The following is a 21,017-nucleotide window of genomic DNA, read 5'->3' on the forward strand; positions in this document are numbered from 1 at the left end:
CGGCGTTTTTCGTCCTCGGCATGGATTCAAATCCAAGATACTACTTATCTTTGTAACTCGAACAGAGACCTTACCAGGAGAATGTCATCAGGGCGGGGTTTAGGGCGATTGGCAGGAGCATATGTGAGACTGCGACCGTCGCCATGGGCAAGATAGCCACGAAATCGGTAATGTGCCAGCCATAAGGAATGAAAGGTGCGACTGCGAGCGTGATCATGACAATGATTGCGGTGAAGGAGAAAATCATAGAGTAACGGAACTGTGAGTTTGGCAATGTCAGCGACGTGCTCTCTGGGGTGGCCCTCATGAGAGCGGCGAGTGTCTAAATTTGGGGTGGGAGGTAGGAGGGACGAGATGCGGGAATTCTAGTTACCTTCTTGATGACTCTCGGAACCTCTATCCAGAAGTTCGAGAACTCTGCCTCCTTGCTAGTTGCGCCCCAGGTCATGTCGATCTCGAACATGTGCGACAGAATAGCTTGCGAAACGTGTAGGCTGAGGCCGCCCAGGAAGATGGCCAGCAGTACCATCCACTTCATGTTCTCCAACAGGCAGCCAAAGAAGCTCTTGTGGTCGCCGCGGTATCTCATCGCCGCGAGGCCGATGTTGCCCAGCCCGTTGAACACGATGATGATGGAGAACCAAACCTGCCACGAGTCCACGTAGTAGCGGTCGAGGTAGTCGCTGAACCAGCCGTAGAGGAAGTAGTTGGTGCTGGTCATGATCCAGGCGGCGGCGATGGCATAGTACGTGCCGATGTACGAGACGACGGTGATCTTGGAGGTGGTCGGAATGCCGGAGCACAGGAATTTGCGGAACAGCGGCGTGAAGGGCCCGGTGATGGCCCACTTGCGGATCGGGTGGAACAGGAGCTCGTTGCAACCGTATGCGTACTTTTCCCAGCGCGCGAGCTCGTCATAGACGGTGAGGGACACGCCCTCCTTGAAATCGTCTCCCGCCCAGGTGGCGAGACGGATGATATAGCTTGAGCACTGGAGCCGCAGCGACATATCGAAGTCTTCGGACACGTGTGATTCGGACCAGAACTTTTCGTAGCCATCTTCGTCTTCGTAGCTGACTGTCTGGAGTGCAGACCAGCGAAGGATGGCGTTGTGCCCGACGAAGGGTGCGACATCACCGTTGGCGACAGTGTAACGGATGGCCGAGTAGATCAGGTTGGTGAAAAACGTGATGCCGTTCTCGAAGTATGTGTTGACGACCTGCATGACGCCGGATGAAAATTGGAGGATGCCGACCTCGGGAGACAACTCCATCTCCGACACGGAGTCGAGAAGGCAGTCCTCAGGGACACGAGTGTCAGAATCAATGAGCATAATGTAGTCGCCGACGCGGATGTTACCGTCCATCCACGCTCGGCCTTGCATCTCCTTGTTCAATTCCGCCAGCGCCTCACAGTAAGCCTGCGCCTCGTCGTTCTGGGTCCATTCGGCATGGCGCTGGATGCGAACCAGTTTATCCTCGAGCCTGCAGGAAAGCATGAGGGCGTAATTCATGTTGGATGCCTTCTTGAATTTTCCGCGGCGCTGAAAGCCATTGTCTCCGTGGCGGGGACGAGCTGTCCAACCGATGCCGTTCTCTGAGTAAAACTGGATGCGGGCCTGGCGCTCCTGCTCATCAAGAAGCTGCAGACCGTCGTCGTTGACGAAAAGATTCGCAGAGCCGCCTTGAAGCTCGTAAGTTGTCATGGCGGCCTTGACGGACCTGACGGTGGGCATGATGACAGCATTAAGACCTTCTTTGTAGATTGGACACTGGATCGTGACATGGGGCAGGATGGTGTTCTGCAGGCGAGGGGGCTTGATTGCAGAAAAGAACTTCGAGTTAGCTTTCATCTGCCGGACAGGGCCGATCATCTGAGCTCCAGAGCCCCAAATGACCTGACAGAAAAAGAGGGTGAAGAAGATTGACATCGGGAACAGGCTGATCAACGCTATGCGAAGCCAAGCCAGATCCAAGGCCGACTCGATGACCAGTTGCCGGAGGGCAGCCCCGAGAGAGGCAGTGATCAGACAAAGCGTAAGGCTGACGAGCACGGAATTCTGTTTGTGCTTCTGTCTTTTCTGGGGCTTGATTTCTCCCGTTTCTGCGTCTATCTCGTGCTTTTCTTCTTCTGTTCCAAAGACATTGTCACCTGTGACTCCCTCTTCGGGGGCGGTGGTCTTCCAAACGAGTTGCATGAGTTCGGTCTCAATGCCTGCTGCTCGTTCGATAAGGTGCATCGTGTCGTCGTCCCACACAATGAGGAGACCCTCCGCTGCAATGAAGGCCGCACATTGTTGCTTCCGTGCTCTGGCCAAGTCTTGCACACAAGGTAGGATCTGGATACGGAGGCCGTTCATCAAGGGCACGTCAATGGCCCCTGGAGACCATGCCAAGAATGACTTGATGATTCGGGAATTGACCGTCATCGCGCACTGGTATTGTTAGCCATAATACTCTACCAAACCTTCAAGGCAAAATGACCGAACTTACTTGGACGCCTAGAGCAGCCATGGCTTGCGCGAAGGGGGTTGTAGACAGTTCTGGAGGACACGCCATGTACTGATCACTGGATTTCCGCACAACGACACCCTCAAGGTCACCATTTCCGTCCGAGACCCAGAGTCGAGAACACTGTTGTTGGTATAGATAGTTCACCATAACCTCATGTTTGATGTCATCGAGGAAGGTAGCTCTTGCCGCAATACGGTTTGAGCGTCCCGGAAGACTCTTGGCCCGCGGCTTTTGTTGGCTCCCGGAGACATGACTTCCGGTATCTCGGCCACTGGTATGACTTGCCGAAGCTGAGTCTTGTCTCGAGAGTAAACTGCGCCCGCTGCGATTTTGTGTCTCACTCCTCGTGTTGCTCTTGGACTTTTGTTTTAGGTGGTGCATCGACTTGGATCGCGGGCGGCTGCTTCCCGGCCGCGCGGGTGGCGGCGGGGGCATTGTTTGATGATTGCTCTCCATGCTTTGGCTCCCTTGATTCTCTTGGTTGATCGCGTTGGAGAGATCGGGGAGAATGGGGAGGGAATCCATCGAGAAGTGCGACTCGGAGCGGTGAGGAGACCTCTAGAAATTGGGAAGGGAAGAGCCGTGCCAATGATGTCGCGGAAACGGATGATTAGGTTGAAAATATAGGAACGCTTCATACACCAGGAGCAGGTCGTGATGTTCAAAGGCGACAGGTCACCGCCGAACGAAGGGTCAACAAAGTTTTGATGGGGCCTGGACAGGACTAGGAACCCAGTTCGCAGTCTGCTTTGTTGATAGCGCAGAAACAGTTTTGTGCACACTTGGGCTAGAGCCAAAGACCTTGACGGAAATCTAATTTGAGAAGCTGACATTTTGAATAGGCTGGTCGAGTTGGCCTAGGGCAGGTGAGGAACGTGATTCAAAAGATAATTAGAAGCGAGCCCAAATTTTCCCAGACCCTTTGAGCGGATCCTCTCCACTAAGTGTAGCGTAATATGCAAGAGAATATGAGAGATATTACTTTGTCTTTTGTGAGCGCCGAAACCCCTCGCGCAGAAACTATGATACTACTAGTGCGTATAGCTGGAGGTCGACTGCAGTCGCATGATCATGTTTTGACTAAGGCTGGGGCACACCAAAGTCCTCCCAAAACTTTTCTCTATCATTACTGCCTGCTTATCTATGGAACCACAAAAAGAACGCGCAAAGAGTGAAATGGGAACCTTCCAGGCATGGCGTTGGAAGGTGATGGTATCTAAACTACGCCAAAACACATATTCTTATGATTGTCTGTCAAATGACAGCGCCTCACGGGACAGTTCGCTACTCGAGTTTATGTCCCAAATGCTCATCTCCATCGCATTGCTGCAAAATTGTAACCTTCTTTACTTCCATGTACGGCTGGGTCCACGTTGGAAACCAAGAGTGTCGGGCCTCCCAAAACTCCTTTGGTGCGTTCTTGGAGGTGTCCAACCAGGGCTTTCCACTTTTGCCGTCTTTGAACCAACCGTTGGTGCCGCCAACAGCCAGGTTGAGAATCAAGTAAAATTCCTGATCAAATGGAGTGTTATCCCGGCCAGTCTGCGACCAGGGATCTTGAAGAGCCGTTCCGTTGGAATTCGCGTAGGGGAATTTTCCACGCTTCCACATTGACTTCGCGAAAGGAGTGTACATGACCATCATCAGTCTGTTGTTGAGGTATGTGAAGAGATACTTCTGTGACCACTCGACACCAAAGGTATTGAAGCCTTCCGAGTAGACGCTATGTCTGGCGGTGCGCTTCTTGAATGTTTGCCACCACCTGTCCGTGTCCGTGTCGGGGCCCCAGTGGAGTGCAGAAGACACTGCATTGTTGCCTCCCTGGGGGTGGGTGTGGTTGTTGCCGCGGGACTCGGCGATGTCGATTTCGCCAGACGCGGGCCAGGGGCCGTAGGTGTCGTTGACCGGCATCATCCAGATGGCCGGCCAGAGCCAGTCGCCCTTGGGCATCTTCGCAACAACTTCGACACGGCCATACTTGATCTTGGCGGAATTCTTTGTGTTGATGCGCGCGGAGAAGACCGGGGGCACAATGGATGAATTTCCAGGAGCTGTGTTGGTGGCAGCAATACAATTGTAATACTCCTTGCCTGTGCATCTAGAGCCCAGATCGACTATGCTGTCCTTAGTGATCTCACTATCGTCTCGGAGTGTTGCCTTGATGAATAGATTGCCGCCTTTGACATATAAATTCTCTGGGGCGTCCGTGGTCTCTTCGAATTCACCGTTGCTGTTCGTAAGAATATCATGTCAGTTGTGATTTGAGTGATAGAGAGGATGGAAGAATACGAACCCGAATCCGCCAACTTGGATCTCAGGTTGCCAAACGTCCGGTCTAAGTCCTCGAGACCAGTCTTCAGTCAAGACGGTGCAGTACTTGTGTTCAACGACATTTCGAAGACCATCCCAGATGAGGATTCCTGCAATTGCAATGCCGACGAGCAGTCCAATCAGAGGGATGAACTCAATCCGCTTCTCGGTAGCATCTCTTGGCTCCTTGACCCATGGCTTCATTACTTCATCTTTTCGAACGCGGCGGCTGTGGAAATATCTTGGACGGCCGGGACGAACATCATTGCGACTAGGCGCTTTCGAGGTACTGAGGGGCGAAGCTGGCCTAGGAAGCCGTTGCGAACTCACGAACGGATCTGTGGCGGGCTGCGAGGCCTGAGACTGCCCCGAACCGTCGGCGAAGGGGTCTTCTGCTGACTCTTTCGCCTTGAAGGAGGCGGTTTCGGTTGACTGAAGACGCCTCACCTGGGTGATATAGTTTTGAGATAAATGATTGTCCATATTGTCTGTGTTGATGCTAGATTTGGAGATGAGTTTTGGGTAAAGTGAGTTGGACACGAAGGTGGCCCAAGACTGAAAATTAATATCGGGCAATTATAGAAAATAGATGTGGGTCACTAGCGACCGCCGCTAAAGTATACTAAGCGGGCACGACTCCTCATGAGTGTCTCTTCGCGTCCACCTGATATGATCTAGGGATGGCCATCGGGACTTTTTGTCACTGCAGTGTGGCTTGACCATGACAAACCTCGTTTGGAATAGTCTCCAATTTTTATAGGGTACTCTCAAGAGTGAATTGTCGTGGGACGTGAACTGACGACATAGCAGCCGAGAAACTAATTAGGCACCTGAGTAGATATGAGGGAATAGAGATGGATACTATAAGATGTCCGTTATGTATGTACATTGGTAGGCCAAATTATACTCAACTGGCCCAGCTCAGCCTTGGAGACTTGTGGAGCCCCAAGAAAAGTGGAGCCTTCCCTGCAGATTTGAGCGACCACTCGGCTTTCACCGTTGCTACTGTCGACTTCCTCTTTAGGCAGTCGCAAGGCTGGCATCTGGCGGCGTCTTTGCCACCAACGCAGACTCCCTGGCTGGCTGCCTGTCGCCTGCCTGAATACTAGGTTTGGTGCAGCACCGCTGTGTGAGAGCCGTTTCCAGAAGCCTCAATTCGTACGGTATCTCGATGGCCAACTTCATCAATCCTAGGGATCATGAGCTTAAGGTCGGGTGTCTGCTTCGCGACCACAGTATCTCTGGAATAATTCAAAGGGAACAGGGGAAGAATAGGATAACCTCCTATCAGATAACCTCTTATGGAATAACCTCCTATAGGTTAACTTTCTATGGGATGACCCTTATGAGATAACGTCTTATGGGATAATCTTTTGAGTTTTAAAGTCCTTTAGAACAATTAGCTATAGGATGCTTTCTCGTGGGATAAACATGTACGGGAATGTAAGCCATAGGGGGCTCCATAATGACATGTTGTCATTTTTGAGAGTATGGCGGTGTTGTTCCAATAGTGCTGTGATGAATACCAATGCTCACAACGTGGAGCACCAACCCAATCTTCAAGTAAGATTTCTCCCGGTGATGGTTGGGAACTGCTATAGAGCCTCATCGATGGCTCAAAGTTCTATAGAACATGGCATGATCTCTAAAGGAATCATTCAAAGACCCCCCACCCCCTCCCCCCCAAACACACAAACTCCAAAATCACGCTCATAATAAGAGCACAAGGTATCTGCCTGAGACCACGGTCACCCGGCGCAGTATCTGGCCCGTAAGCGGTCCAATCAATCCAGCCTCGTCAAAGTCAAGTCCGCTGATCAGCTCCGGATTGCGCGGTCCCAGTGAAGTACTCGTGAGTGCTTCGCGCCCGCGCGTCTTGAGCCCGTTGAAAAGCGAACTCGTGACCTCGAACCGCACGCAGTTGCTGCCGCTCGCGAGGTACTTGCTCACGTCGGCGACGGCATTGGTCAGGTCGAGCGGGAGCAACTGCTGCTCATTGACCCACGCGCGTATTGTATCTCTGATGGGACCAAAGTTGAGGCGCAGCGCGAGATTGTCTGTGGTGTCGTTCCCACCGGCGGCAAAGTCGAAGCTGGTCCTCTGCGTGCCCACGCCGCTGATATGAGCCAGCTGCGGGATCTGCGTCCATGACACCAGCCTCTGTAGGGTGCCAACATCGATGGTTTCAACGGCTGACTCGACCGAGTCATTGGACGATGAGCCGTGTGATTCTACAGTGAGGGTCCACGGGCCGAGCTCGCCGATCGTGGGCACAGGCTCTGTCACCTGTGGAACGGTCACTTTTTCGTTGCGCTCACTCAGCATCATCTAGGCTACCTCGCTGTATATAAGATACTCCACAAGTCCTCCTGAGGGCTTGACGCGATCTTCTGCTATGTTGTCCGATTGGGACAGCACGTGGAGACCCGGCGCAACTTCCGGTGGTATGAACGCAACGGAGCAGGACTGAAATTGCACCAGCGTGATGGGAAAGTAGAATCCGCCCTTGTTCTTGTCGTAGGTCGCGATGGACTCTTGTTGCGTCTTCGGGTGCAACAACTTTGGTCTTTCGGCCGCGACATCATCAAGGAAGTTACGCCCATGTCATGTAGTTGAATAGCACTTGCACGCCACAGAAGCAGAGTCGCATCATTGACTCAATATAGAGGGGTTCAATTGTACTTTCTCGGAATGATTTTGTTCATTGGACTCCTTGTCTATGGGCTGCCTTCCAACGGTCCGCACTTGGTTCTGCTCTCATCTCCAGGATCAACATCTTCCAGACAATAGCAGCAAGCACTTCAAACGAGCCACTCGAAACCACATCTTAGATACCCCATCATTGCCAAAATGAAAGTAACACACCCCCATTACGTCTTGGCTGTACTGTTGAGCCTGGGGTGCCTCGTCTTTGGCCAACTCGTGCTCAAAAATGACCTAGACAGCATTCTTGCCAGCTACAAAAATGTATCGACATATTACAATCTCCTTAAGGTAAGGCCTCATGTCCCTCAGAGGCTTGAATTTGCGGGTTTTTGACTTCGAGATAATTTCAGGCCCACCCAGATGCCTTGTTTGGATTCCCCGACACCATCGGTGTGACCATGATCGTGCCCGACAACGAAGCCTTCGAGAAGATCTACGACTGGGACTCAAAGAACAAGACCATGGTGACAGAAATCCTCCGCTATCACATCTTCCCAGGCATGGTGTCCGTCGGCACCACTGAAGAGGGCACCCCAATTTTTGCCCGGACGCTACTAGACGGCACGCGCGTCATCCTCAACAGGCAGAACGGAGACGAGGTGGTCTTCACGTCCGGCGCCGATAGGCGATCCATGCTGCTTGAAGGCGACATTGAGTTCAGCGATGGTCTAATACAGATCGTCGACACGGTGATGGTCCCGCCCCCAGGCCTGGTTCCCATTTGCCGCGAATATAACCCAACGCTCGCCGCCTTTCTTGGGGCGCTGTACCAAACAAATCTGACCGAGCAAATATTGACGTCCAAGAACATCACAATATTTGCTCCCAACAACGCGGCCTTTCAACGTACATCCGGTGCTCTATCTGCCTTGTCACCGTCAGAACTTCTGGACGTGATGAAATTCCACATCGTCCCCGCTGTAGTCTACAGCAATGACCTCGTCAACGGCGCCAGCTGGCGCACCCTCGCCGGCAAGAACATCACCGTCACGGTGGCGGGCAACAATAGGTATATCGCGTCCTCCCAGATTCTCGACCCCGACATACTCATCGACTTTGGGGTGGTCCACATGCTGGGCAACGTGCTCAACCCTGCCCAGTCAGATGCGCGCCCCACGCCGACCATGATGGTACAGCCCCCTGCCTTTGCACTCGTCGGGAGCACCTCCACTGGCAACAGGGTTCCTGTCCCATTCACGAGTGCCCTGCCATGTACTGCTGACTGCCCGCCGCCGACACATGCGGCCGCACAATCGACGTCGGTCAGACTACCAATCGACAATGGTGTTGCCGGAGGGCTAGTAGCCGAGTGTACAGGTCTCATGGGAGCGATGGGTGTTGGTGTACTTGGTGTTGGCATGCTGGGTGCGGCGGGTATGCTATGAAAAGTTCACAAGCAGGACGCTTTGCATAGTATGCTTGCAGGGTGTTGCTTACGTCTGAGTAGTACTCTCATTATTGATTTAGGCATCTGAGCATAGAGCAAGCAGCCTTGATGTGTGCAAGTGGGTCTTGCAGTATGAGACAGGTTAAATAAATTTTCTCCGTCGTGTCACCTCGTGTGCGAGAATGCGTCCAGAATTATGATGTTTAATGAGACAGAACCATTTGTTGAAAAGAAAGACATATTGAAATCCGATATCTAACGCCTAAAATTGATGTTGCCAGGGTATTAAAGGAGAGAAATGCAAGATGTTAGGCGTGAGCCAAAATGTTCTTAGGGGTCCATGAGTAGGGAAATCCAAAAACGCCGCCCTTGTTCCTTCCAAAATTTCGCCATTTGTACTCCTTACGTGCAATGATCTCCCCTGCTCGACAGAAACGAATCCCTCTTTTCTGCCGCCCAATACTCCCCAAGACTGTGACAAAGGAAAGAAGTAAGAGAGTTCAGTGTAGTGAGCGAAGTTAAGAGACATGCTGGTGAAAGGAATACACAAATTGGAAAAACGAAGACCGCGAAAGAGAGAAGACAAAAGGGGGAATGCAGATATGAAGCAGACGCCAGGCCGTAGGGCTCATTCGGCGTGTACTGGTGCTGAACTGGAGAGCTGCCGAGTGCAGCCAGTGTCGTCGTCAAAGACCAAGGGATTTCGATACCATGCTCATGGTGCAGCCACCTTCGTACAACGTCGAATCATCGCCGAGGCGTCGGAGGTGGTGTGGGGACCCCGGGAGGCGGGCCAGGGGCGACAGGCCCGGGGCGCGGCCGGGGACGTGGGCTTGGTGGCGGTTGAGGTCGCGGAAACGTGATGAACCCAGGCCGGCTGCCGAGGTCGCCTTCCTCCTTCGAGAGCGATATCCCATTCGCTGGCCTACGAGGTGTGGGCGGCGGGGTCGGCACTCCAGGTGGCGGGCCTGGGGCAACGGGGCCTGGACGCGGCCGTGGGCGAGGACTCGGGGGTGGTTGAGGCCGGGGGAATGTGATGATAGCTGGCTTGCCGCCCACGAGCACCCGGATTTCCACTGCTCCGGGAATTGCTGGATTTTCGGTGGAGGGTTGCCGTGCAGCACGGATGGAGCTTTTGGCTTCGATGCCCTTGATACTGTGCGAAGTTTGGGTGCTCAGAGCACCGAAAGCGTTGCTGTGCATTCCCATGGTGTCGGGTGTCGCTCTTCGAGGTGAGGAACGAGATATATCGCTTATTATGTCTTGGACTCCGCAGTGTTGTGAACTGTTGACTTGACCGAGTTGAGCTACACTTCGATGGGGTGACTGAGCTTTATATCTTGACGGTCAACAAGTACGAGACAGGTGAATTGTTCGGTGATGGTCTGATCATCTGCATCTCACCGTGACCAGATCCTGAGCACATCTTATACCCTGAGCCACCCCAGCGGGAAGAGCCTTAAACGGCGGCCTAGCATTGCCATCTTGGTGTCTCTGAAATCATGAACATTGTCAACTCCTCTAGGAGAGCTGTTAAGAGTGACACTCTGATCACTGGCTCCGCCATACTGGACGATGTACCTCGACTCCTTCAAGGACGGACCTGCGCGCCGGCCATCTTGAGTGCCCTGTTACCCCAAAAACATACCTTACGACCATGAAAAATCCGTATCGTCGGGGTGGTCATCCTGAAGGATTGAAAACGGATTACGAAGGGTAGAATGGAAAACATCGATGAGTCTCACATTCTTCCCCGCCACTGTCAAACAAACCTTCCATCGAGAGTCGCCTAGGAGGATCAGGCCGTTGATAGGAGCCGTACCTGGGGGCTGAATATAGGTTATGTGGATTCGGGTGTGTGTAGCATGCGTTGCCTGCTATACCGGCATGTCGATTCCCTCGAGGGTGTCCGGAATGGGACCCCGGGGAGTCAAATTTCCGGAATTGGTAGGGTGAGCCTGCGCCAAGAGACCCCATTTATGAGGTGGTCCAAAGACGGCGGCGGCTCTTGGAGAGTGACCTGCATTGCCGTTGACTCTCGGCTATGTGCAACGGGAGGGTCATGCTGCTGGGGACGGTGAGGTACCATTTCAGGATGCAGCACTAACGCCGGCGAGGCTTAGAGGGGCTCAACCTAGATTCGCTATTCTGTTGCCTAAGGTGAGACCCTCACCTTCCCAGCGCTGCGGGTGGCACGTGCCACAGCAAGGATGTCCAACTGCCGTACGCTGTGCAGTGCAAAACGCATAATCTCCGTGTCTCGATTGTGCGCGTCTTGATTCTGCCGCCGTGTGCAGACGTCTTGGGGCATAGGCGCGTATCACGTCATGCCCGGGTCGCCGGTGTAACGCGTCTTGCAAACCGGCGAATCTGACAAAGAACACTGCCGACACTGCACGAGACATGGCGAAGCAGGGATCTAATCAACCTGGACGAGAAACGAAGAAGTCACCTCACTCTCATTGGTACCATTTGCGCTTCTGTAACTACCGATACTGGTCGGCGTATGATGGAGTCGAGACTTAGCCGCGGCAGGTAGATCTCCCATACCAGCGAGGCATATCTCAAGCGAGGGGCGGGCAAACAGGCGATCGGCGGTTGCTTATTCATCAAGTGTGATGAAGATTGAAGCAGGATGAAAGTGCCTTGAAGAGTGCCTTGTCATAGCTCGAGTCTTAGGCCATGGCGGATGTCGATGCTCGATTGCATTACCCCATGCACAGACTGTATGCAGACCTGCAGGCCGGTAGGCATTTTCGTAGGGCTCAGGTAGCGCAATAGGGCTGAAAAGGGTGGGTCGGGCCTTTAATCGGGAGGCCAGCCGAGAGGAGAAACCCAATCCTTCGGGAACGGGGGGTGGGGGCCATCGACCCAGGAGTAGTACAGCAGGAAGGCTGTTGGGTGGCGTTTGCAAGGAGGAATTCACCCCTTGTCTATAAAGAGCTGGTCTCGCGTTCTGACAGGTTGCACAATAAGCGCGTGCGGCACTTGACTGGATTGTGCTCATGTGTAACTGCAGTGCCGATGTCCACTCGCCACTTGACCCGAAGAGGAACAGCGGACGCAGATAGGAGTTGACATATGTTACTGTGAGCAGTATTGGAAGGAATCGAGACCAGTGACAATCGTAGCATATGATATCAAGAGCTGAGGTCGCAAGGCAGAACATTTTCATGATCCGATTTTGCAAGGCTCAACTGCTGGAGCATTGAGTGGACCGACCCATTTGAGTAGCCCCATATTTACCCATGTTAAGGAGAGCCCAGAACATATTTGGTGGAAGGAACTACGACTTTCGTCATATCGCGAGCAGATTTTGATACACGAATTGGATCGACAGGCAGGATAGCGTTGGTCGCGAGTTCCTAGAGATCCCTGAGCTTTCCATGTCTTGACAAGATGTCATGCGAATCCTGCTCGGTCTCCGCGGCATAGAAGCAGGTTTCATTGCCTGGGTCTCTTTTTTGAACGCTACGGGTGGCAAATCCGTGACAAAACATGGGAAATTAGAGAGTTTTAGTCGAGACATCGAGCTTTGCCTCGGTTGCACGACCTTCCTTCGCCTCTTCTGGAGCAGCATAGCCAAGGAATGGGTGCGAGGCAAATTGACGATTCAGCTGGCGTGACATTTAAAGAGACGTGTGTATCAAGGGTCGTGTTCGTGGTTACTGGTCGAGGTCCGAAGTCATGATCGACGCTGGGGAGTCTGTCTAAACAGCTCCGTTGCATTGTCGTGCCTATGAGCGGCCAATTGCCATCCAGACCGACTGAGAAGGCAAGACGGCATATTGGACCAGGACCAGCTGGCTAGGGCCTTTCGTATCTTCACCAGTATCTGCAGAGATTTCGTAGATATGGCGGAGTTGAGTAGCCCACGGCAAGCTGGGACGGTCACACTGCCGGGACCAAGCAGGTGGCCGTGAACAAGCAGGCCGTGGAGGCCACAACATTGCAAGCCTCGAACTTGCAAACTTGATGCCTAGAACAGGATGCTTTCCATCAAAGGCAGACACAAAGGCAAGACCAACGGACCTGCAAGACATGGCTGAGCGGTGGCTAGGCAGTGAGAATGTCTTTGTCGTGCTTGGGACTGACGGCATGTATGCTGCGCGGAACTCCAGCTTTGAATCCTTTAATTTCTTTCTATCTTGGGTATCGATGGACCTTTTGGGCAAGCTCTTGCATTCGTTCGGCCGCGACAACATCGAAGCTCGAATACCAGAACCCTGAGGCTATGAGCAGAGGGATAGTGATTCTCGGATGGCCGAGCACCTGTGGTGGTCAGCAGGCTGACGCCCCTTCCTTGATGGCAGTCCGTCCAAAAATTCACCATTTTTACCTTCTTCCCTGAAAACTCAGCTGTGTCGATGAGCCACCCCTTTTTTTCTGATGATCAATCTCGAAACCGTCATCGACATCTAAACAAATCAGTGCTCCATCTCCTTTCCCACGACCCATTACGTTCCGCGCGGAGCCCGCAAGCAGCAGTGATGCACAGTGACACGGCGATGTGCTGACTCATCAGGAAGCCTTGGGTCCGTCTTACTCTCAAACGAGAGTAATACGTCCCGTGAACCCGGCATCAGGCTGTTCAGCGGTAGGTCCTGCGGTCTCTCGATCGACTTCTGCCTCCGCGATAGCCACCTCCATAGCTGTCACGACTCGGGCTGCGACGCCGGTCGTATTCCTCCTCGTATCGTCCTCGGCCTCTTCGACCCTTGGAGGGTTGGGGGCTCCTTGATCTACTCCGCGAGTATGAAGGCGACCTCGCACGGTACTTCCCTCCCCTGCCAGACGCAGCTGGTGACCTAGATCTCGAGGCTGATCGAGGGCGGTATGTGTCGGATGGAGGAGGTGGGCCTCCTCGTCCAAATCGGCCTCCACCTCCACCTCGAGGACCACGCCCGCGCGGGCCACCCATACCACCCATTCCAGGAACACCTCGAGGGCCTCTACCGCCGCGTCCGGGAGGAGGGAGTCGAGGATCGTAGTTGGCGCCGTGAGTCGCAGTAGGGGGCGGGGGTGAGAACTTGCGGCGCGGTAGGACTATTGACACGCTAATGGTGGCGCCATCGAGCTGGGCTTCGTGCATGTGGGCGATGGCAGCTTCGGCATCGGCTTCGTTGACGTAGAGAATATACGCAGCTCCGCGATTAGTACCGACTGTATTGGAAGGGGATGTCAGTTATTGCGTAGGAGCAGCAGCAACGAAATCGGGGAGGGGAGCGTACACTGCCGGCTCAGGGGCACGTCCATGTCGTCAATTGGGCCGTATTGCCCAAAGATTTCGCGCAGATGCTCCTCTGTGACATTCTTCGTCAAACGCTCGACAACAATCTAATGTGAAGGTAAGTGAGTCGAACGCACGCCGGTCAAGCGATTCCACCAACCTTGGTGCTCTTCAAAGGACTCTCGCTGCGGGTACGGCTGCGGCTGCGGCTGCGACCACGGCTGAGGCTTCGAGCCCTATCATCTCTGCTCCGGCTTCGAGTGAAGCTGCGACTCCGGCTACCTCTACTCCGGCCGTTGCGACGGGGTGGGGGCGATCGCGAGTCTCTGGAAAAGGAGCGACGGCGCGACGGGGATCTGGATCGTGAATTGTAGGACCGACCGCGGCTTGGCGATCGACCACGGTCGGGCGACCTTGATCGCGAAGGCATGCCGAGATATGGGCGAGTCAAGAAGCAATTCGACAGGGCCAAGAAGAAAATAACAGATGCAGATCTGCAGCGCTTGAAAGAGTGCGAGGGAAGGTGGGATGCTGAAGGTAGTTTGCGCCTGAGTGCCCATTCCCGCGTCGCGGTTTGATGCAGCCGTTTTTGGCGACTTGCTGTGGTCCGAGCTCCCAAGGTCCTTGTCCAACCTACGGTAACATTGGCAGAACGCGATCCACTGAGATGCCAAGAGTCCAGGCCCTGAATGTCACCGCGTTACAAGCTTTGGCTTTGGAGCTCTAAACAGTTACTCTCTACACACCTGCAGTTGGCCTGAAGAAGCTGTTGATTGACTTTGATGTCAAAAGTCTAATTTTGGGCCCCACCACAAGCATGAGCATCGCTGACACGACTGCTGCTCCCTTAACTTTCTGAGAAACGCGCCACCAACCACCTTCTGGTCTGCTGCTTGCGGCTGTGGCGGATACTCATGCAGGATGGAGGGCCTGCTTCCTCGTTCTCCCAAACACCTGCAGACATCTCCTCTCCCAGCCAACAGCAGGGGAAAGCACGCGAGTGTTCGGAAGAGGCCATCCATGGAATTTTCTCTTCTCGTTCAATTTCACGGTCGACTGTGAGGCTGAAGTTATCAGGTTAGTATTAAAGACTGGGAACGCCGCCTTATTGGACACGACGGTTTTAGGCATTGAGCCCCTTTCGGCCGGCTGGTGATTCAGAGAACAACAAAGGCTCTATCCCGCAACATTTTCAACAAATCCTCGTTGTCGATGAGAAAAGACGGCTGAGCGTAAAAGTCGAGTGCAAGCCTCCACTCATTCCAACCCATGAGCAACGGAGGGAAGGGCCTCCTACTCAAGCACATCGCCTGAATGAGAGGCTCTAGCCCTGATACCTCTCTCTGTCCACAAGAACCTGGGCGGTGGTTCTACAAAGAAGCCCGCATTGGGTCGCGAGCATATCTCGCGCGTTGCTTGGTGCCGGTCTTGCACGATAGAACCGAGATCCGTCCCACGATCGTAAATCACACCGCCGCCAGCACCCAGGGTTACCGACCGAATATGGTTCCAATGGTTCCGGCCCCACCTGTTTGTATGTGGGCCAGCACAGGTCGCAAGAGTCCACGCCACCGGGAGGGCATGACAGACATGACTGCCAAACCCAAAATCGTCCCAGATTCGGCTGCAGAGCCGAGCACCGTTGCATACCAGTGGTTGCCGGGTCGTATTCACGATTCGGGGATATCATCTACAATCTGGCGGAAAACTTAACGATCAGGGGCTTGCATAGGATGGCCTGGGGCTCATGGATGAAGCCAAGACTTAGGACGAACTATATCCACTTGTGGATGCCTGCTTCACTGATCAGTCTCTAAATATAATTTTATTATTGTTTCCGTCTTCTGTCTCCGGCTGCTGAATGCCTGGTACTTAATATCCTGTTAGACAAGCCTCCTCCGGTTCAACCTCCAACTTCGCTTCCTCGCGTCGGACAGCATGCTGCAGTTTGATGACGAGCGTCGCTCGTTGCCCGTTGCACGAGGTTCTTGCAGCTTTGCTACCTCAAAATAAATCGGTAGGAGGAGGATCTCTCTTCGATAAGTCATTACGATGCCTGCCCTCGTTGTCAACGGCATCTTGCAGTTGCCCATTCCCGACGTCGGAGCCCGATTTGAGTTCATAATGACCAGGAGTGCTCGCTGTGAATTTGGCCCCGAGTCCTTGCTGAATTTGCCCCTTTCTTTCTGGCATTTGCTGCCTCGTCCAACGTCAACACTATTTCGAGATCACCAAACTGCCTTCTCGCAACTCACAAGCACACCAAGATGAATCATAGTAACCCTACTTTCAATCTCTCTGGTGATTCACGACTTTGGTGTGTTGTGTGACTCGGCTGCGAAGCACCTCCGCCCTATCTAGAATACTAGGTAGCTTTTCAAGTGACGTGCGGCCCAAATTGCTGGCGTGTTCCTCTTGGTGCAATCTCTGGAATTGGCAGGGAGCGAGGACATGGTAGAGGCATCAACGGTTAAGTAAACAAGCCATAGTAACAGCGATTTGGCATACATGGATCGAAAATCAGAAAGGAGGCTTCCGAGCTTGTTTTCTGCCTGGCCCTTGGAGCTCGTATTTCAGTTTCTCTCGCAGACCTGCATTTTTCTTGTCAGCCAGCGCTCATCTTTGCACACAGTACATAATCGCCTGCTTCCTGCTTCACTCCCACTTACCTACTCACTCATTTCTCTTTCGTCTTTTTCAGCTTTGTTTTGTCTGTGGGTGGGGAATACGCCACCATCAAAGTTGCGCATCTCTCGGTGCCTCTCTCGTTCTTTCCTTCCTCTTAGTTCTTGCCCACTCTTGTCCCTCATCTGAGCTTGCCGTCCCTCCTTCTTTTTGAAGCTACTCTGCTATTCTTGCGTCAAAAACACCTCTACCTTCAAGACGACTGCTTTTGAAGTCTCGCTCATGCACCCTCTCATTGCACTTGCACTTTGACTGAATTCATTCGCTCACTCCATATTTCGAGGCTGGCTCACTACGCGTCTCTACCGTGGTTATTTCTCATTCATCGTTAAGTTGGCACTTGTGAGCAGCAACCATGCGAGCCTGGGTGCAAATTCTTCTTGGAGCCTTGCTCATCAGAGCGGTCGGTGCGTATTGGATGGAGGATGTTCAACACCAAGGCAAGGCTTCTTTCAACCCCGACCCGAACTACCAGGTCTTTCGGAACGTGAAGGACTTCGGAGCAAGAGGGGATGGCGTCACGGACGACACTGCAGCCATCAACGCTGCAATCAACGCTGGAGACCGCTGCGGATTTGGTGGTACTTGTCAGGGCACAACGACCTCTCCCGCCACTGTTTACTTTCCTGCTGGGTTCGTGGTGTCTCGTCACAATGTCTGCTGCTTCAGGACTGCCTGCTAATTGATGTTGCAGAACTTACAAGGTCTCGTCGCCTATCCTGCAAACCTACTACACCCATCTTGTCGGCGATCCGACCTCCATGCCCACCATTAAGGCCGCCGCCGACTTCGCTGTTGCAGGAGGAACCAGCATAGTTATTGAGTCAAATCAATACACCACCAGGGGTCGTCTCTCTTACGGCGCCACCAACGTGTTCTTTCGCCAAATCCGGAATCTGGTCATTGATACCACATCCATCCCGAACAAGACCTACGCTGTCCATTGGCCGTCATCTCAGGCGACCTCAATACAGAACGTTGTCTTTTCATTGTCACAAGCACCCGACAATCTACACACAGGGATCTTCATGGAAGAAGGAAGTGGTGGCCTTCTTTCCGACCTGGTCTTCTACGGAGGTCAATACGGTGCTCAGTTCGGTAACCAACAATACACGACACAAAACCTAACCTTTGTCAACTGCCAAACAGCGATCTTGCAGCTATGGGACTGGTTTTGGGTATACAGAGACATCACCATTGCGAATTGCGGGGTGGGCATTAACATGACTGCCGCCTCGGTTGGCTCTGCGGTCATCATGGACAGCTTTTTCTACAACGTCTCCAAAGGCATTGTGAGCTCTAGAAGCGGCGCCGGCGCGGGTGAAACACCCGGTCAGGGGACATTAGTGATGGAAAACGTCGGGTTCAGCAACGTCCAAACGATCTTTCAAGGACTTAACAGCACTCTGCAGGCGGCTCCAGGATATAACGGATCTTTAGTCACCGGCATGATTCTCGTAGGTGTCCTGCTTGTTTTGACGGGGCTTTTGCTGATTGAAAGTACAACAGGGCAACGTGTACACCCCTGGTGGACCTGACTTTGTGTTCGCGGGGCTCAACGACTGGTTTCCTACCCCTTCTATCCTCAAGGAAGGCAGCAAGTACTACAAGCGGTCCAAACCTCAGTACGAAGACAAGCCCTCCAATTGTTTTGTCTCGGCTCGTACATTCGGTGCCAAGGGCGACGGTGTGACGGATGATACGGCCGCCCTCACGTCCTTCTTCGCGTACCTATCCCAGTCCTTCAATCAGGGCATTGTTGGTTTTGTCGATGCGGGATACTACAAAGTCACAGATACAGTCCATATCCCGCCAAACACTCGAATCGTGGGCGAGGCTCTAGCATCAGTCATCATGGGGTCCGGTGTCAACTTTTCAAGCATGGATGACCCACGCCCGGTTGTCCAAGTCGGCAAGCCAGGGGATTTTGGCTATATCGAATGGAGTGACATGATCGTCTCAACGCAAGGACCAACTTCTGGCGCTGTACTAATAGAGTACAACCTATCTGGATGTTCAGGCTGCCAGGAGCCATCTGGCATGTGGGAAGTTCATATTCGCGTCGGCGGCTTTGCCGGCTCGGAACTCCAGATAGCAGAATGTCCGACAACTCCTGACCAAGAGAATTCTATCAACAGCAATTGCATCGCTGCCTACCTTGGTATGCATATTACAGCCCAAGCCAACGATCTATACATGGAGAACAACTGGAATTGGGTCGCTGAGTAAGTTCCACCCTATGCCTGCTTAAGCAGGCACACCGGGGATGTGGTCACTGCTAACGGCTTGCAGCCATGATATCGAGGATCTTAACAGCACTCAAGTCTCAATTTACGGCGGTCGGGGTCTCCTCATTGAGTCCGAGGGTGGTCGCATCTGGGCAGTCGCTTCAAGCGTCGAGCACTGGACTCTCTATCAGTACCAGCTCATCAACACTCAGAACATCTGGATGGGTCAAATCCAGACGGAGACACCCTACTACCAACCCAATCCGCGCGCTCCTTACCCCTTTGCTGATAAGGACACGGCGCTGCATGACCCGGACTTCCAGTCTGACTGTGTCACTCTGGACCAGAGCTACATTCCAGGTTCTAACATCACTGCTCCTTGCGAAATGGCATGGGCTCTGCGCATCATCGACTGCAGCAATGTCGTTATATATGGTGCGGGGCTCTACAGCTTCTTCAACAATTACAGCACCTTGTGCAGTGATGGACCGAAGAACGCGCAGAGAAAGTGCCAATCTAGACTCGTTTGGATCGAGGACGACAAAGGTACCTCGGAGAATGTTACCATTTACGACCTCAACACAATCGGCACCATCAGCATGGTGACGAACAACGGCACTGAAGCCGTCCTATGGTCTGATAATTGGAGCGTCTTTGGGGAGTCGATCGCACTCTTCAAGCCATGAAAGCATCATCCTTTTCCGCATGCTTCGAGATGAACAAGTTCGAATTCATTTCGGACAACTCGAAGTGGTGCGGACTTTCGCCTAGATATTCTCAGCCGACGCATGTGTACCTTCTTAATAATTGGTGCGTCTTTGTGGCACCTGAGATTTGGAAGAAGCTTCACTGAATTTTGGCACGAGGTGGCGAGGTTGGCCAGGCATAGATCTCTTCACATGGAGAGGCAGTTAGGTTCAGAGTGAGCCCATGTTGGCAGCGCTTATTTGAGCTTGCTAGAAAGTTTGGCAATTATCATGTCTATGCTGATCAATTGATGTCCAACGTGTAATTTTATGCCCAGCTGGTGGACTTTTGTGATGGGAATGGAGTCGCGAACATCTTGTTGAACTACAAAACAGGACTTGCATTTGTTCATGCGGCTATGCCGTATATGAATCTTCTCCTAGGGACCAACATTGCTTGGGGGGTCGAATTTTCACATCACGTTAAGATTGACCAGACACTTGCTACTTTGGCAAGTGGTAAAACGTGAGAAAATGACGGTGTAATGTGCTTGAGGTAGGGCCAATGCCTCTTTGGGTGACATTATAATTGTCGCCCAGAAAAGAGTGGTGCTTGAGCCCTAGGTCCCAGAGGCGAGTCTTCGACCTGGACCGCTTGCCCCGGTACCAAGTGTCGCGCCAAAAGTCTTCGGGGTTTCAATGAGGTTCATTAATGATCACTTTGCGAGCTTCCAGATCGGTATCTGAGAAGTCCAGTCCCAGCTACAGGATAACCCCAAGGGCTTCTATTTACGTATTGGTGTCATCATGGGGCCTTGAATTTGGCTTTTCCTTCAGTGCTGAATGTATTCAAAGCAAAAAAAGGGAAAGAAAATCGTGGACATACTCAAGCATTTTCTCCCAGCTCAAATCACTTGCTGACGAGGAACGAGGTCCGGCAATGGAAGGAACCCTCCAGTCTGCCTTCCAATGTTGCAGCCACTCCCAGAAGTTTTGACACAGCATCTGGCCAGGCTGAATTCGCTTTTTTTTTTCACAGGCCACCGTCGCCATGAGTAGCAATACTGGTATCTACATCAACCTTGGTGCGGGAAACATATTTTGACAGGAATCCACATCAGTCATCGGTCACTAAGAAAGCATGACTCGACCAGATCACGCATCCACGTGCTCAATGAAGGTAAGTTCACCATGAGGGCATCGCGAACTACCTTTGGCTACGTTACTGAGATCTTCTGCCCTCAGAGCCACAAAGAAGGCAAATGGTGTTGG

The 21,017-nt window shown here is 52.8% G+C and overlaps 8 protein-coding genes across 8 annotated transcripts; 2 read left to right on the plus strand and 6 right to left on the minus strand.

Moving 5' to 3' along the window:
- Positions 1 to 70: 70 nt before the first annotated feature.
- On the minus strand, positions 71 to 3,038 carry J7T55_011443 (uncharacterized protein; the record flags this gene model as incomplete). Its single annotated transcript, XM_053134535.1, has 3 exons — positions 71 to 259; positions 374 to 2,434; positions 2,493 to 3,038. The coding sequence occupies 3 exons, from the start codon at positions 3,036 to 3,038 to the stop codon at positions 71 to 73; spliced, it is 2,796 nt and encodes a 931-aa protein (XP_052999252.1).
- Positions 3,039 to 3,797: 759 nt separating this feature from the next.
- On the minus strand, positions 3,798 to 5,306 carry J7T55_011444 (uncharacterized protein; the record flags this gene model as incomplete). Its single annotated transcript, XM_053134547.1, has 3 exons — positions 3,798 to 4,743; positions 4,807 to 5,052; positions 5,158 to 5,306. 3 exons carry the CDS (start codon positions 5,304 to 5,306, stop codon positions 3,798 to 3,800), a joined length of 1,341 nt encoding a protein of 446 aa, XP_052999253.1.
- Positions 5,307 to 6,533: 1,227 nt separating this feature from the next.
- Positions 6,534 to 7,148, minus strand: J7T55_011445 (uncharacterized protein; the record flags this gene model as incomplete). The annotated part of the gene is made up of 1 exon (XM_053134558.1): positions 6,534 to 7,148. The coding sequence occupies one exon, from the start codon at positions 7,146 to 7,148 to the stop codon at positions 6,534 to 6,536; it is 615 nt and encodes a 204-aa protein (XP_052999254.1).
- A 525-nt stretch (positions 7,149 to 7,673) lies between these two features.
- On the plus strand, positions 7,674 to 8,914 carry J7T55_011446 (uncharacterized protein; the record flags this gene model as incomplete). The annotated part of the gene is made up of 2 exons (XM_053134569.1): positions 7,674 to 7,817; positions 7,880 to 8,914. 2 exons carry the CDS (start codon positions 7,674 to 7,676, stop codon positions 8,912 to 8,914), a joined length of 1,179 nt encoding a protein of 392 aa, XP_052999255.1.
- Positions 8,915 to 9,663: 749 nt separating this feature from the next.
- On the minus strand, positions 9,664 to 10,125 carry J7T55_011447 (uncharacterized protein; the record flags this gene model as incomplete). The annotated part of the gene is made up of 1 exon (XM_053134580.1): positions 9,664 to 10,125. One exon carries the CDS (start codon positions 10,123 to 10,125, stop codon positions 9,664 to 9,666), a length of 462 nt encoding a protein of 153 aa, XP_052999256.1.
- Positions 10,126 to 13,464: 3,339 nt separating this feature from the next.
- J7T55_011448 (uncharacterized protein) lies at positions 13,465 to 14,389 on the minus strand (the record flags this gene model as incomplete). The annotated part of the gene is made up of 4 exons (XM_053134591.1): positions 13,465 to 13,658; positions 13,840 to 14,079; positions 14,148 to 14,253; positions 14,363 to 14,389. 4 exons carry the CDS (start codon positions 14,387 to 14,389, stop codon positions 13,465 to 13,467), a joined length of 567 nt encoding a protein of 188 aa, XP_052999257.1.
- Positions 14,390 to 14,430: 41 nt separating this feature from the next.
- J7T55_011449 (uncharacterized protein) lies at positions 14,431 to 14,706 on the minus strand (the record flags this gene model as incomplete). Its single annotated transcript, XM_053134602.1, has 1 exon — positions 14,431 to 14,706. The coding sequence occupies one exon, from the start codon at positions 14,704 to 14,706 to the stop codon at positions 14,431 to 14,433; it is 276 nt and encodes a 91-aa protein (XP_052999258.1).
- A 2,480-nt stretch (positions 14,707 to 17,186) lies between these two features.
- Positions 17,187 to 19,745, plus strand: J7T55_011450 (beta-glucosidase; the record flags this gene model as incomplete). Its single annotated transcript, XM_053134613.1, has 4 exons — positions 17,187 to 17,464; positions 17,526 to 18,288; positions 18,341 to 19,056; positions 19,124 to 19,745. 4 exons carry the CDS (start codon positions 17,187 to 17,189, stop codon positions 19,743 to 19,745), a joined length of 2,379 nt encoding a protein of 792 aa, XP_052999259.1.
- Between the last annotated feature and the right edge of the window lie 1,272 nt (positions 19,746 to 21,017).

This window comes from Diaporthe amygdali (assembly GCF_026229845.1).
Source record: "Diaporthe amygdali strain CAA958 chromosome Unknown NODE_2_length_3802984_cov_64_841326, whole genome shotgun sequence".
NCBI classification, from domain to species: domain Eukaryota; kingdom Fungi; phylum Ascomycota; class Sordariomycetes; order Diaporthales; family Diaporthaceae; genus Diaporthe; species Diaporthe amygdali.